General features: G+C 42.6%; 1 protein-coding gene across 1 annotated transcript in view; it reads right to left on the bottom strand.

The window, feature by feature from the left end:
• Nucleotides 1-366: 366 nt before the first annotated feature.
• The window catches only part of TRIM71 (tripartite motif containing 71), a 63,476-nt gene continuing 48,299 nt past the window's right edge, over nt 367-15,543 (bottom strand). Inside the window, exons 3-4 of the mRNA XM_063113553.1 lie at nt 5,714-5,848; nt 367-1,818 (exon numbers count right to left, since the gene is read on the bottom strand). Coding sequence (XP_062969623.1) covers nt 367-1,818; nt 5,714-5,848 — 1,587 coding nt within the window. The remainder of the gene's footprint in view (nt 1,819-5,713; nt 5,849-15,543) is intronic.

Genomic DNA, 15,543 nt, shown 5'->3' with positions numbered 1-15,543 from the left:
GTGCCCTCCCGGCCATATAGATGCGAGGCTTGTGCATATCACGCCCCACGTGGGGGAGAAGGGAAATGTGAACTCCTCCGAGTAGGGAAGAAGGCCTGTTAGAGAAGGAAATGTAAAGATTCATGAGGTAGATAGAAATTATCACTTCACAGGCTCAATCCCTGCAGAAAGACAAGTACATTCATATCTGTAAAAAAATAAAGATGAGGTAGGACTTAAGCAATGTTGTACTTTTCTTGTTCTCTTTTAAAAAAAAGAAAAAAGAAATTTCCCTGAGACTGTTTCTTCTTTGAAATTCAAAAAGAGAGAGAGAAAGAGAGAGACGCACACACGCACACCCCAAACACGGAAGCCTAGAAAATGTGATTAGAAGATGAGGATTCGATTGTTGCCAAAGTCCACCACGACGATCATTCCATCAGGGGTGACAGCGATGCCGGAGGGGCGGTCCATCTGCCCAAAGCCACTGCCTTGAGCACCAAACTTGCACAGGAAGCTGCCATTGGACTCAAACATCTGTACCCGGTGGTTCCTGGAATCGGCCACAATGATGCGCCCTTCCTGGTCCACGGCCACTCCTTGGGGGCGCAGGAACTGCCCGTTGCCGGTGCCCTCAGAGCCCAGGAAGCGTGCTGATTGACAGTCGGGGTGAATGACCAGGAGCCGGTGGTTGTTGAAGTCGGTGACCACCAGATGGCCCTCGTGGTTGAAGGCCACACCCCGTGGAGAGTCAAAGTGCTTCCAGAGAGCCCCCTCGAAGCCATACTTATTCAGGAAGATCCCATCAGGCCCAAAGAGCTGGATCCGGTGGTTCCGTGTGTCTGAGACCAGGATTTTGCCCTCAGAATTCACTGCCACATCCCAAGGGTAGTTGAACTGCCCATTCTTGGTTCCTTTCTCACCAAATTTGAGGAGGAACTGGCCCTCGAAGGTGAAGATCTGGATGCGATGATTGTCCTTGTCAGCCACCACGATCCTGCGTGACGTGTCACAGGCCACGCCAGCTGGTCGGTCAAACTGCCCGGGCCTGGAGCCTAGGGTGCCAAATTTGTGGTGGAAGGTGCCACAGGGCTTGAACACCTGGATGCGGTTGTTACTGCGGTCAGCGACAACGATGTAGCCCTCCTTGTCTACACTCACACCCCAAGGGCGGCAGAGCTTGCCATCGCTGTCACCCTCACTGCCGAAGCTCAGGCCCGGGAGCCCGATGCCCACGTAACTGCGGCCTGACTTCACCACCACCTTGAAGGGGCTGTTCTCAATGTGCTGGTTGCACATGGTCACTGACACCAGGTGCTCGCCCTCCAGCTGGGGCCGGTAGCTCACCATGTAAGTCCCGTTCTGCTGATCGCTCACCTCTGCACCAAACAGGTTACCATCAGGGCCCAGGACCACAGCTGACATTAGGTCACCTCCCGAGAGACGGGGCTCACCATCGTGGTCATACCCAATGACAGTGAAGGAGGCCACCTTACCCTGGAGGGCCCACTTGAGGCCATCACCTGTGGCCTTGGTGAGTGGGGCAAAGGCCCCGCTGCTAACGAAGCCTAAGGACTTGATGGCAAGGTACAGTGCCTGGTCAGGGGGTGTGAACATGATCCGATCATCCTCCTGGGGCTGCAGGAGGCTTCGCACGGTCTTCAGCTCCTGCACCTGGGCCAGCATCCGGTCTCGGGCCAGCAGGACGTCCAGTGCCCTACCTTCCTCCAGGACCTGCTGGACGGCACTGATGGTGCTCTCGAGCTTGTTGAGGTTTTGCCGCAGCTTCTCCACCTGCAGATATAGGGACTTGGCTTTTACCTGGCGGATCTTCTCCACCTGGAGGGAAAGGTGAGAGCAGGGAGAGAGGACAGAGGCTTAGAACCAAGCACAGAAAACATCACATAACCCGCAATTAATCATGAGGAAGCATCAGGCGAACTCACTGTGAGGGATAGTCTAACAAAAGACAACGGTTCTGCACCCTTCAAAAATGGCAAAATCAGGGCTGAGCCCGTGGCGCACTCAGGAGAGTGCGGCGCTGGGAGCACAGCAACGCTCCCGCCGCGGGTTCGGATCCTATATAGGAATGGCTGGTTCACTCACTGGCTGAGTGCCGGTCACAAAAAAGACCAAGAAAAAAAAAAAAGGAAAAATCAAAAGAGACCAGAAAAATAGGCCAAGGAACTGTTCTGGGACAGAAGATGACCACTAAAGAGACATGACAACTAAATGCAATAAGAGACTGAATCCTGGACCGGGGGGGGAAATAGCTGTGAAGAACACTGCTGGGACAACTGTTGGAGCTTGACCATAAAACTGAAGATTAGATACCAGTATGGTAACAAGATTAAACTTCCTGGTTTTGATAACTACTGTGATTAAGTAAGAGAACATCCATGCTCATAATAAACAATAATGTATATAGGGGTAGAGGGCGCTCATGTCTCCAACACTCCAACTTATTATTCTCACATCACATTCGTACATATATATAGAGTCTGGGTAAAAGATATATGGAAGTACTGCTATTACTGCAACTTTTCTGTATGTCAGAAATTAAAGAAAAATAAAAGTTAAAATCAGCCATCTAACAAGTATTTACTGAGCAACTTTGTGCCAGGCACTGGGGACACGGCAGTGACCAACAGATAATATGTCTGTCCGTAGTCTTCAGAGTTATATTTAAGAGTAGCAGATAGTAAGCAAGCAAACAATGAAATAATATAAGACAATATCAGACAGTGCTGGCTGTTAACAAGTAGAAACAGATGTTAAAGACAGTGACGAGGGAGGCCTGATTCAGATAGAGAGTGGTTAGGAACAGTTTCTGTCACAAATTCACACCTAAAGGTTGAGACTAGCAAAAGGCTGAAAGGACAGCAACCAGTACAAAGACCCTGACATGGGCACTTGCTTGTTATTCCCCCCCCCCCAAAAAAACCGCAAAGTTTTTAAGTAGGGGAGTGACATGAATGCATTCATGTTAAATGTCTAGCTTTGTGCAAGAAAGGACACTGGAGGACAAATGAGGAAACAGAGACCAGTGGTCACTCAGGTAAGCAAGGGATGGTAGTAAGCAACAGAGGTGGCTGTGAAGGTGGACAGGCAAGTGGCATCAAGGACAGCAGAGGCAGAGCCAGAAAGACTTCCTGATGAACTGGATTCCAAGGCCAATCCTACATGCCCCAAAAAACTGAATTTTGATTGCAGCTACACGGGGAGCCTGACATCTCTTAAAGATCTCTCTTTCTCTTTCATATACACATACACAATGAGAAGGAGAAGACAGTGTGTGAAGAATGTAAGAAGAGGATTTGGGGAGAGACCTAATTCAAGATTACAAAAACTCTGCTGTCATAGTTTCTCTCTCTACTCCTGGATTTTAAAAACAGACTTTAAAAACTCGACTGGGAACCTGAAAAGCCCAGTACCCCACATTTGGAGATAGCAAGGTTTTGGCAACAATTTGCCTATATTAACTCCAAAGGAGCCCTCTAAATCTAAAATCTTATAATACATAAACCTGAACATGGATTCTGACCTGCCAAAATAATTCCTGCTTCTGATGTTCTCATACCACACTATTTGGAAACTTGGGATTTTGTCTGACCCATGAAGAATAATCTCTCCATTCTTTTAATTTAAATCACTAAATAAAAGTCCCCTAATTCTAAGTGATTTCCCACTGTAAAAGGAATAAAGTTACCCATCTAGTTCAGGTTGTTTTGCAAAGGACCATGACTTCTGAGTGTTCTACTGATCTGAAAGCCACAAAGTCTATTTCAGAATAAGGGCCCACTGTTGGGAGACCTGGATTTTAATCTGATTTTCCCTTGGGTGGTGATGACATGATTTTGATCCATTATGCTTTTTCATTTATTCACTCTGGAACCAGGATCTGTGGGTACAGAGAGGCCCAAATGGGAACAGACAAAGAGAAGCTTTATCTTCTGGCCTAAACTTTACACTGGGCCAAACTTCTGCTGTTGGTTCTGACCCCTCACAACCAGGTGGTTGCAGCTAAACCCACAAGGTAGCTGTGTCCAATGGAAATTTATAAGGAACAAGAACGAAGAGGTACATTCACATACATAAAACTGGGATGCCTGTTAAGATTTAATCTTTGCACTCATGTATCTTAATGTTTAATTAACCAGGGATGCAAGAAAAAAGAAAAAACAACAAAAAAACCATTATATAACAAAGAGCAACGAGATGCCCAGACCACGGACAGACAGACTTTGCAGAAAAATGAAGTAATTATGAAGCAGAAAAATCAGTAATTAATCAAAGACAGACTTCCCACAGAATTTGGGCCAAGGTTCCATAGCAAAAAGTAAAGATAAAATGAGATTCAGGTGTGTCCATAATAAGCAATCGTATTTTGGAATTATCTGAGAGTGAGTTTTTAAGCAAGAGAATCAATTTACTACATGCATAAGAGTTTGACTCTTCTTTTAAACAGCTTCGCGTTGAGTGAAAACTTGATTTCCACTTCTCCTGAAAGAGAACTGCCTTTAGAGAGAGAAGAGAGTGAGCCAGCCTCACAGGAAGAAGGGGAACTAAGGTGAGAGCTGCAGAAACCCTCACACACAAAGGCCTTTTTCATCAGGAAATCCAGAAGAGCGAGTTTGCGGCAGAGTTCACTACAAAACTCTCAGGTTGCAAGAAGCGGGCCCCTTTCAGTTATAATTAACATTCGTGGGTGGCATGAGTTTGGCAGACCCATGGGGACATCTGAGTGTCTAAAAACTATGTTATGCCCACAAGGGTGCTCAAAAAATATGTTCTGAATGAACTCTTGGACTAACTCCCTCTAAGTCCCCCTCCATGACTCCAAGACTCTTCTTGTTAAAAGGCAATTGAACCATTTCTTTGAGATCTCAGTCAGAAGAGGCAGAAAGCAGCTAGTTGTGGTTAACTAAATGGAAAATGTGATGCAAAATCCAGTGTGGCCTTGTAGAACACATTAGGGCACAGTAGTTAGCAAGGGTCACTTTCAGAAACTGAGATGACATCTCTACCACCATATAGTGTTTAAATCAAAACAAGCACACATACACAGAAGACTGGCTTTTTAAATCAGCTATGTAGTCTTATGTAGTTAAAGAATGGGTATGGGGCACTGGCCCATTCACAGGCATAACTCTCCTTTTTCCTGAGTGGGAACATACTTGTAAAATAAGAGAAGGAAAAGATGAGATGCTGACTTGGGTGGGGTGAGTAGTCATTCCAGCTGATTTTTATGTAAACAGCATAGCAGTGGGCTCAGCATTCTTTCCTGCTCCAACAAGAAGAAAGGGCACCCACTCGCTACCCTCCCAAGTGGAAAACTGGTTTTCCACAAGAGGTCAGGAAGTGTAACCAGCCAGGACACCAAAAATAAGATGTTTTCTAGCAGCCTGACTTTCTTAACAACAGTTTTGATTGTACTCCCTTCTTTCTGCCTCCTTTTGAGTATGTGCAATATAAAACTTGATGCTCCTTCCAGTCTTGGTTACCCAACTACTTTTGAAAAGGCCCCTTGTTTACTGCATGGATAGCGCACCCACAATGTTCCAGGGACCCCCTGCATCTTTCTGGATATTTACCAAGTGTTTTAAACTTAGAGTTTGCGTTCAGGATCTGAAATTAGAATTCTTGTAGAATTCTGCTGGGGTTCAGAGCAGACAAGTGGGCACAGCCTGGGTAGGGGGAGGCATTCTGGGGATGGGGGTTCTCTCTCTTTTACCTTCCACAGCAGCTCACACTCTCGCTCCTCCAGGGCCTTCTTATGCCTTGCAGTCACAGCCTTGACCTCCGACTGTACAACTTTTGCCTTCATCTCCACCTGTTCTGCCACTGTCTGGGCCTGCTCGATGCTCAGCTAGGAAACAAAAAACAAGGACCATCACTCCTTATACAAAACATATAAAATCGGCTTCTATCAGACCTGAAATGTTAACACTTTTCCCAGACCACTTGATCCACTGCCTTGCAAAGAAAGCAGACACTTAGGGGGAGAGACTAGCATTTGTTTGACATGTAACTGAAGGAGTTGCTGGCAAGAGCTGAATTTCTTTGTATGACAAATGGCACCTACTCAGTGAATGTCAGGACTATTAAGAGATACTAGGACACAGTGAAACCAGTGTATCTGGGTGACAGGCGAAAACTGGGAAAGAGGATCAGATGTAAAATGTACAGCTCTGGGCACACGAGCAACTTCCCTAGACTTTCTTGGCCTTGGTCCCTGCCTGGGGAAAACCCCTCAGTCTGGGCTCATCTCCCACATGAGAATGTACAACAGGCTAGGAGCTGATCCATCATCTTCTTGTCAAGTCTTAGCAATGTAGCTCATCCCAGTCAGAACCAACACCCAGTGCATACTGGGAGTATCACCTGATCTACCTAAGAACCCATGCCCTGTGGTAAGAGACGGCTTGCCAGAGACCATCTACATGCCACCATACACCCACCCTGTACCACCAACCCTCGTAAATCAGCTAGTTTAATCAGACGTATTATTGTTCATAAAAAATTAATCCAGACAGAAGGCCTGGTGTTTCATTAATACTGCATGATGTATCTTGAAAAGCTACAAAGATTTCTTTGAGATACTGAGGTATTAAATCAGGGATTCTGAACTGACTGCTCGTGTTGCAGCAGGTTTTAGAGCAGATGACCCCATCAGGAGGGGTGTAGGGAGGCACAAAGGGTTTGGAGCCTGATCTCAGCATGGGTAACCAATGACCCAGTTTGCCCAAGGACCGAGGGACTTTTGAGATGTGGGACTTTCAATGCTAAAACTGAGACAGTCTAGGTCAAACCAGGCTGGTTACATCCTTGGGGTAGGTAACGCGGGTTCAAATTCTGGCCCCACCTCCTACTAAAGAGTTGTAAAGCCCTGGACAGTTCCTAGTCCTCTCCAACCCTGGGGGGTAAGGGGTAAATGTGAGGGAAATGCAGGGGAATATATGAACAGAGCTGAGCACACAGCACCTGGCTCAGAGGAAAACACTTGTCATCAGTAACAGTTCTGTTCAACCATCCTTTCCCATCAGCCCATTTAGATCCTGTCATAAGAGTCAGAGCACATACCTAAATACCTAGGCCTACACATACTTCCTGCCTTATTTTGTTTTTAAATTTTGGTAAAAGACACTGTATTAGTCAATTTTTGTTGCTTATCACAAAGTACACTGAACTGGGTGATTTATAAAGAAAATGAAATTTATTGCTTACAGTTTCTGAGACTGGGAAGTCTGAAGTCCAAAGTCCATCTGGTGGTGACGACAGTGACCACACTGCAAGATGGTGGAAGCAGAGGGAGAGGGAGAGGGAGAGAGAGAGAGAGAGAGAGAGAGAGAGAGAGAGAGAGAGAGAGAGAGAGAGAGAAAGACAGACTCTCCCCTTCTTTTAAAGCCTCAGAACCATGCCCCTGACCACCATTTTTAATCCATTCACTACTGCATGATCCTGCAACCTAATCACCTCTTCAAGGATCCACCTTTCAATTACCATAATAGGATTCCCCACCCTCTTAACAGTCACAGTGGGGGCTAAATTCTAATACATAAAACTGCAAGGGACACAATTCTACCTTCAGGGAGTTTTGGGGGACATAATTCAATCTACTACAGATACATAACATAAAATTAACCTTTAGTGACATTTAGTACATCCAGTGTCATGCAACCATCAACACTATCTACCTCTAAAACACTTTCATCAATCAAAAAGTAAACTACATTCCCATTAAGCAGTCACCCTCTGTTTCCTCTCCTTCTTCCCCATGGCAACAATTAATCCACTCTATAGATTTGTCTATTCTGGGTGTTCTGCTGTATTTTTATTACTCTTCCTGCACAACAGTTTTGACTTATTCTGTCACAAGTGGGGCCCGTATTTACTACCTCTAATGCTATCAGTCTAGATGAGGGCTGACACATCCACAGTATGAAGCCACACTCAAGGTGCAGCCCCCAAAACATCCATGGCTCGAATGGTTATGTGCCCCACCACATTCTCTGCCCCCGTCCCTGTGAGGCCTAAGGATCCACTGAGCCGCATCACATCCAGCACTGGGTAGATCTGGGTGCTTCACAGGCTACCCATGGCCTGGAATGCCTTCTCTTCCAAATTCACCCTAAATTTCAAAATCTAGTTCAGATGCCACTCCCTTTCTGAAGGTGGAAATGAACAGCATCTTTCCATAGTGTTTCTATTGCATCTTTACAATCTTTCCCCAAGTGACTTTACATATCAAATATGGGGGGGGGGGGGGGGGGGCTGAGTAAATAATGCATAGTTTTTTAAGAACAATATATAATATAAATTCTATGTTTGTGCATGTCTCTGACCATAACCATGTTTACCAAAGCACTACGTAGCTGAACTGTGTTAAATATTACCCCCCACTTGTAGATGTAATTAGCTAACATGAGGTCATACTAGATTAGGGAGAGTCCTAAATCCAATGACTCGTGTCCACAGAAGGCCATGTGTAGATGAAGGGACACAGATACACAGAGGAGAAAAAAGCCAAGTGAAGACAGAGGCAGAAACTGGGAGTAACACATGTAACAAGCCAAGGATTGCCAGCCACCACCAGAAGCGAGGATGAGGAAAGGAAGGAGTCTTCCCACAGCTTTCAGAGGAAGCACGGTCCTGCTGACACCTTGATTTTAGACTTCCAGCCTCCAAAACTGTGAAAGAATAAATTCCTGTCCTTTTAAGTCATCTAGTTTATGGTAATTTGTTATAGCAGCCCTAACTAATACAAATGGCAATACATTTGAAGCAGATAGATACACTGAAATTACTAAGATAAAAAATTAGAATGACCAGTCAAACAGGTGTGCATTTAAGCAGGTATCATAGTGGGGTTGATAAATTCTGAATATCTCGGGCTGTCAGTCGGGATTCATTAAGGAAGAAAAGGAGAAACCTTACTAGACATGTAAACAGAGAGAATTTAACACAGAGAAATGGTTTAACAGGCATGGGAGTACTGCTAGGGCTCAGAGAACAAAGGGGAAAAACGTGGTGGTTACAAAACTCAGAAGTAAAGAGGTGGGATCATGAGCAGCTAATTCTGGGAGTGGCCAAAGCTGGGAAATGAAGCAAACTTCTGCTGCCAGGGTGGGGAAAAAATGCTACTATTAAGAATAGGAAGCAAAAAGGAAGAAGTCTCTTTCCAGATATGTTGCTTTGGCCTCAACATCACATGGCAAGGATGTGAAAGGGTGGATTAGAGCTGAGAGAACAGAACTTAATAACTGGCACCACCTGTTTTCAGATGTATTGGTTATTAATTAGCACAGAGGTAGTGTCCAAGTCAGTATCTGACAAAAGCAACAAAATCTGTTTCCTAACTCTTCCTCAAAAGAAAGCAGAGGTGACAAACTGCTTTCTATTTATACCAATGTCATATTACTTGCCAAACTGATTTTTCCACTTAAAAAAAAAAAAAGTCTGAAGATGTGGAAATAGCAGGCACACATCCCCACAGGGCAAGGACTGTCGGGAGTGAGCAATGTGGTTACCGTCAGGTCCCTGAAGGCCCTTGTGTCTGAAACTCCCATCATATGATAAGAACTGTTTCTTCCATCTTTCAAACAGGTAGAAGGGATTTAAAGCTTTTATCACAATGTGAGTAATCACCAAGCACGGGAGGATAATATCATTCCTTGGGTCATAAAAGCCCTATGTGTAAAGGCAAAATGGGTCTTTCCCTTCCAAATCATACACAATCCAGTCAAGCACCACATTCCAAGATGTGCAGACCAGGACCTGCTGAACAAGTTCCCAATCTCCAAGGCAGGGTGTCTGAGGCAGGTGGGATGGGGGAATCACAATGGGTAAAACGGCTGGGTAAACTCCCAAAACAGAAATGTACACTGTGATTGTGATAAGAGAAATCACCCAACAAGCACTTGCTTGAGAAAAACTTTCGTCACCTTTTAGATAATAGATCCTATCATACATTTGAAAGTTGAGGGTCTCAAATCTGGGCGAGCAAATCAGTGTATGCCAGCCAACTATTGAGTTCTTGCCACTTAGTATGTAGGAGACTGAGGGCAAATCTAGGATTTGTGCGGAACAGTGCAGATATCAAATAGTGATGTCTGCTGCAGAGAACAGTGGTATCCAATGGTCAAAAGGTAATAGAGAATGCAAATATCACCCATATATTGGATATGGGGGACTACTGTAGTCCACTCTAAAACATAATTTTCATCACATTCAACATCTTTGAAACTATGATTCATCTTAAAATTGTTAGTGAGTTTTTTCCCTTTGTTGTATATAAAATAAATGTACATCTCACAATCAATGGCATCTTAAATGTGATGAAATATAGTAATGAAACAATCAATATGTAGAGACTAACTGTTCCTGATCCTGTTTATTGATATCCTCAGGGAATTAGTGTACCTTATGAAATCCTCAAATTATATAAAAGACCAAAATATTGTATCTTCAGTAATAGAGGCAAAATAAAAGCATCAGAATGTTCTAAAAAGCAATAAATCAGTGATTTGCCCTTTAAAAGCCCTAAAGCTCTACAGACATCCTCCGTGCTTTCTTTGTTGTGGGTGACTCTAGACCCTCACCAGGGTAGATTCTCTTTACACTACTGTCTAGAATTAATTCAAGGATTTATGTCTTGGTCTCTTTCTAGAACTAAGACTCACACACATTATGACTCTCAGAGTCATAACTTGACTGATTCACAGTCAACAGTACATCTGACACATGTAATTTAATATCAGATGAAAACCAGATATTCAGTGGGAAATGTGCCTTTAGCATATATACACCCCCCCCCCAATCCAGAAATGATTTACTGGACGCTTACAACAAAAGCAAAGCATACAAACTCATCTTGAAAATAAGTGGGGGACATCAGGACTAGAGGAAGATGTGTCCAAGACAAGAGGACCTCACTAGGGAGGTTTAATAAAGAGGTTACATGCAGTATGGTATAGGGCTGCTAATTTATTACAGGAGAGGAGTCAGCAATCTCAAGCCTTCTGGCACCAATGCAAACACAGAAACATGATCAGTGGTGTGACTCAGGGTTCAGAGGTGGCCAGAGAAAGGCAAAAACTGCTGTATCTCTAGAGAGTGTATATTATCTCCTACACCAGAGGGGAAAATAATAGAGATGCCCCTGGCTGAAAAAAGGGGATGGAGTTCCGGCCAAAGTTTTTTTCTAAACAAAAGCTGGTAAGTGGAAATCAAAACACACAATTCCCAAATAGTACTGAGTCCAGATACATTGTAAAATGTCACTGATACTCATTTAAGGATGGTGTGAGGTTTGTAAGGACTTAAATCTACCTGCAGATTTGGTCTGGCCAGTATCATTTACTTTTGGGATGTGTTCTTGCTCATTCACTTGGTCCAAAGGGAGCTACCAATCATAGTGCCTCTGGCAACCAGACTGTGTCCAAAGAGGGGAAAGAAAGGAAACCAGACCAGACCAATCAAGAACCCTTCCCTGGAATCTTACATATGAGTGCTCAAAAGCCTCCCCCTACCATCCCCAACCTAAATGGAGAGGGGGAGAAGAAGGGAGAGGAGGGAAAAAGTTAACTCTTTCCCTGAGAATGGCTTGCTTGCTGGAACATGGCCTCCATGTATCTCCACTGTGTGGATGAAGCCCAGGTTCATTAGCAAGAATGAGGTTACCATGGAGAGAGGGGCAGAGCTAAGTGACTGAGAGTGCTACACCAAGGTCTGAGTCCCTGGATACCTGAAGCCTGATCCATCCATATTCCACATCGTTACCTGAGACTGTTCATTCCCTTTCAGTCATTCAACAAGAATCCTAATTAAGACAGCACAGAGAAATTTTTAATTAGATCATGGTGTCCTAAAGTTTTTCAACTATGATTTTTCTAACATTTGGTGTGTGTGTGTGTGTGTGTGTGTGCACGCGTGTGTGTGTGTGAGAGAGACTATGAGCACACACCACCCAGATAGAGAGAGAGAGATATAGATAGATAGACAGACAGACAGACAGACAGACAGAGAGAGAGAGAGACTATGAGCACACGCCACCCAGATAGGAACTCGCCATCAGTTTTGACTTGAGTTCAAACCACAATTCCTCTACAAGTCAGCATAACCTCTGGCAGGTTACTTAATTTCTTTGAAGCAGTTTCTCTGCAAAATGTTAAGAATGACACCCAAGCTTCAAGGGACTGCTATGTACACATGAAGCACCTATTTCAGTGCCTGTAACAGAGCAAAAGCTCAATAAAAAGGGGCCATTAATTCTTACTGATGAAAGGTGAAGTGAAGTCCTATGAGCAATGAGATCTGGGATCTTGAGCAAAGCAACTAAATTTTGTTCTTCCATTTCTACATCTGTAATTAAAAAAAAAAAAAAAAAATGGTTCCTACTTCCTGGGATAGTTTATACAGTTCATAAGCTCACGAGATAGTAGGCATTCACTGTGGTAAATTTTCCATCGTGGTAAGCAGCAGTGACTATAGGTTACCTGATCTATCAAAGTGATCAAACAAAAACAGAAATTAAGGGACCTAAGTAACCCAAAAAGTCTACATTCACTTACAATTTTACCCATACAACTTTGTAAAATTATGCAACATCATTAAGCTCAGTTTTCCTCATTCTTATATAATGTGGTGCAATATCTATCATTCTTGCTTTAACGTGAAAGTGCCAATAATATTTATTAACTGGGAAGACGACATGTCCAATAAAGGAAATTAAGAAGAGCAGGGCAAAGATAGTTACATATGGTTGTCTAGAACATCCATTTCACCTCTATTATTACTACTGACTTACTACTAACATCAGATGAAAAGTAACAGAAGCTCTATCTTATTCAAGGCCATAGTGAGCAGGAATCAAAAACTCCCTCGCATCTGATGTGGTCATAAGACTGCATTTTGGTCAATGAGATGTATTGAAGATTTCTGAAAAATGTCTTTAAAAGGCAGTAGTATACCCACTTCCTTCCAATTATCCAGAACATAGATATGATGGCTGGAGCTCCAGCAGCCACTTTGGGCCATAGGAATGAGTGGCACAAGTAAGAATGGCTTGGTAGAGATGAAGCATTCTCCAAGACTAAACTTACCTACAGACTTTTTTTTTTTAATAGGAGAGATTAAAATCTTGAGCATTTAAGACACTACATTTTAGGAACAGAATAAGGGCCTGCTGCCCATTGTTAAATGCATTTCCTAACTGATTAAAACAAAACCTTAATCTATGGTATGTATATAAGTGATTGCTCAGAAACACATAGGAGCAGGAAAAAAGGAATTACCATAGGGTACAAGGAAACCTTTGGAGGTTGACAGGTATGTTCATAATCTTGATATTTTCATGCTGAAATACATGTCAAATGTATGTTATACATTTAAAAATTTTTTTTTTTTTAAAGATGATTGGTAAGGGGACCTTAACCCTTGACTTCGCGTTGTCAGCACCACACTCTCCCAAGTGAGTTAATCAGCCATCCCTATATAGGGATCTGAACCCGTGGCCTTGGTGCTATCAGCACCACACTCTCCCAAGTGAGCCACGGACTGGCCCCTAAATACATACACTTTATTTTTTTTCATATTTTTATTTTTTATTAGTATATTCCTTGTTACAAATCATACTTATTCTTTTAGTCCCTTATCCAATCTCTCCCCTTCCCCCGACCCGAATAACCACAGATTTGTTCTCTCCATCTGATAGATAACTGTTCCTTTGTTGGCTTGTTGCCTAGATGATCTGTCCAGGACTAAGACAGGTGTGATCAAGTCCTCCCCTATAATCGTAAATGAGGTGTTTCTTCTATTACTCTGGAGTGTACACTTTATTGTATATATCAGTAAAGCTGGAAAAAAATTTTGCCTGAGTCCCACCACAAACGAGAAAACAGTACTAATAATACTTCATGGTTTGCAGGTTTTACTTAATGCCACAAAGTCCTTACTCCTACTGTTCACCATTCATCATGTTACAATGAATACCTCCAAAATGTAGGAGGACACACCTTAGGAGAGATTCCTAAAGGAGGAATGAGTTACTTCCACCTTTAAAGCTCTGGAAATTTCCCAAAGCACATTCTCCCACCAATTAAGAGTAAGCATGGGTTACATACCCAGTTATTTGTCCAAAATAGTGTTCTGGTGTCATTTTCACTGAATTATTGCTCATGTTGAATATTTTTCCATATGTTCATATTCAGTAGTTATATTTTCTCCTTGTAAGGTACATTTTCATTTCCTTCATTCCTTTACCTATTTGGTGTCTTTCTGTTTTACCCACTTTTATGAGTTTTTGTTTGTTTGTTTGTTTTTTGCATAGAGTAACTATTTGTCTGCCCTATTTTTCTAGTTTGTTTTCCTTTTAATATGAAAAAGTTTCTTCTATCAATCCTAAGCTGAGAATACGTCCATGCCTTTAAGTATTTAATATTTCTTTTTTCAAATGCTCCCTTCCCCTCCCCTCTTCCCATGTAACCTTTTAACCTGGCTAACTTTTATTTTGGTGTTTGCTATGATAATTTAAATTTACTCCTTCTCCTCACTTCATCACCCTTTATTTGATTTGATGTCTTAAGTATTAGATTATTAGCAAAATAAAGCCTATTGCTCTGTTTCTCGGATCTGCCAATTTGCCAGTACAAATAAGCAACTCTTTATAGCTCCTGAATGACACACTTAATACATTAATACTATTAACAGCAAATGAACAAACCCAGGACAGAGTCTTAGAAATGACTTCCAAATCAAATATTCCTTATAAAAGAAATCAAAATCTCTTATCTTGTGACCAGAATTCTTCTGTATTTTGATTTAAACAGATTAAGTGACTTTCCTTAAAATAAAGGTCCAAGGGCCGAGCCCGTGGCGCACTTGGTAGAGTGCTGCGCTGGCAGCGAGGCGACGCTCCCGCCGCGGGTTCGGATCCTATATAGGACTGACCAGTGCACTCACTGGCTGAGTGCCGGTCACGAAAAAACGACAAAAAAAAAAATAAATAAATAAAATAAAATAAAGGTCCAAAGTTTATGTATACTTTCAAGACAGCCATCCCCCCACTGCATGTTAATTGACTATATATATTCCTTCCTACCGCCAATGTTCTCATTAACAGAAAACTCTTCATACCATCTCTGCTGTACTCTTTAACATAAACACTATTAAATATCAGCATAAAAATTATGTGGGTGGGTTGTCCACTTCATTAACATTTTGACCAAGTACATGTGAAGAATCAAGGGCTTGAAGCACTGTGCATCTAAATCAACGTTCTCAAGTGGGGGGCACATCTCAAAATTTCAGTGGCTCACCCATCTTTCCATTGTATTCTCCTGTGTTGGTCACTGAGCAATTTTACATTCATTCACAAATCTAAATATTTCTTTATATAACAATTTCTTTATATTCTTTCTATATTCTTAAATGCTTTATATTCCAAATATTTCTTTATATAAAGACACTACCCTATTGCATAGTGGCCACTTTTTCCAATGTCTTCCAGATGTTCTTTTCAAATGAGTTTTGGATTAGATGCTTCCCAGGAAAGGAACTCCACCC

This window comes from Cynocephalus volans, chromosome 11 (genome assembly GCF_027409185.1).
Source record: "Cynocephalus volans isolate mCynVol1 chromosome 11, mCynVol1.pri, whole genome shotgun sequence".
NCBI lineage: Eukaryota > Metazoa > Chordata > Mammalia > Dermoptera > Cynocephalidae > Cynocephalus > Cynocephalus volans.
Note: the sequence above shows the minus strand (reverse complement) of the source record. Positions and strands in the feature narration are given on the sequence as shown.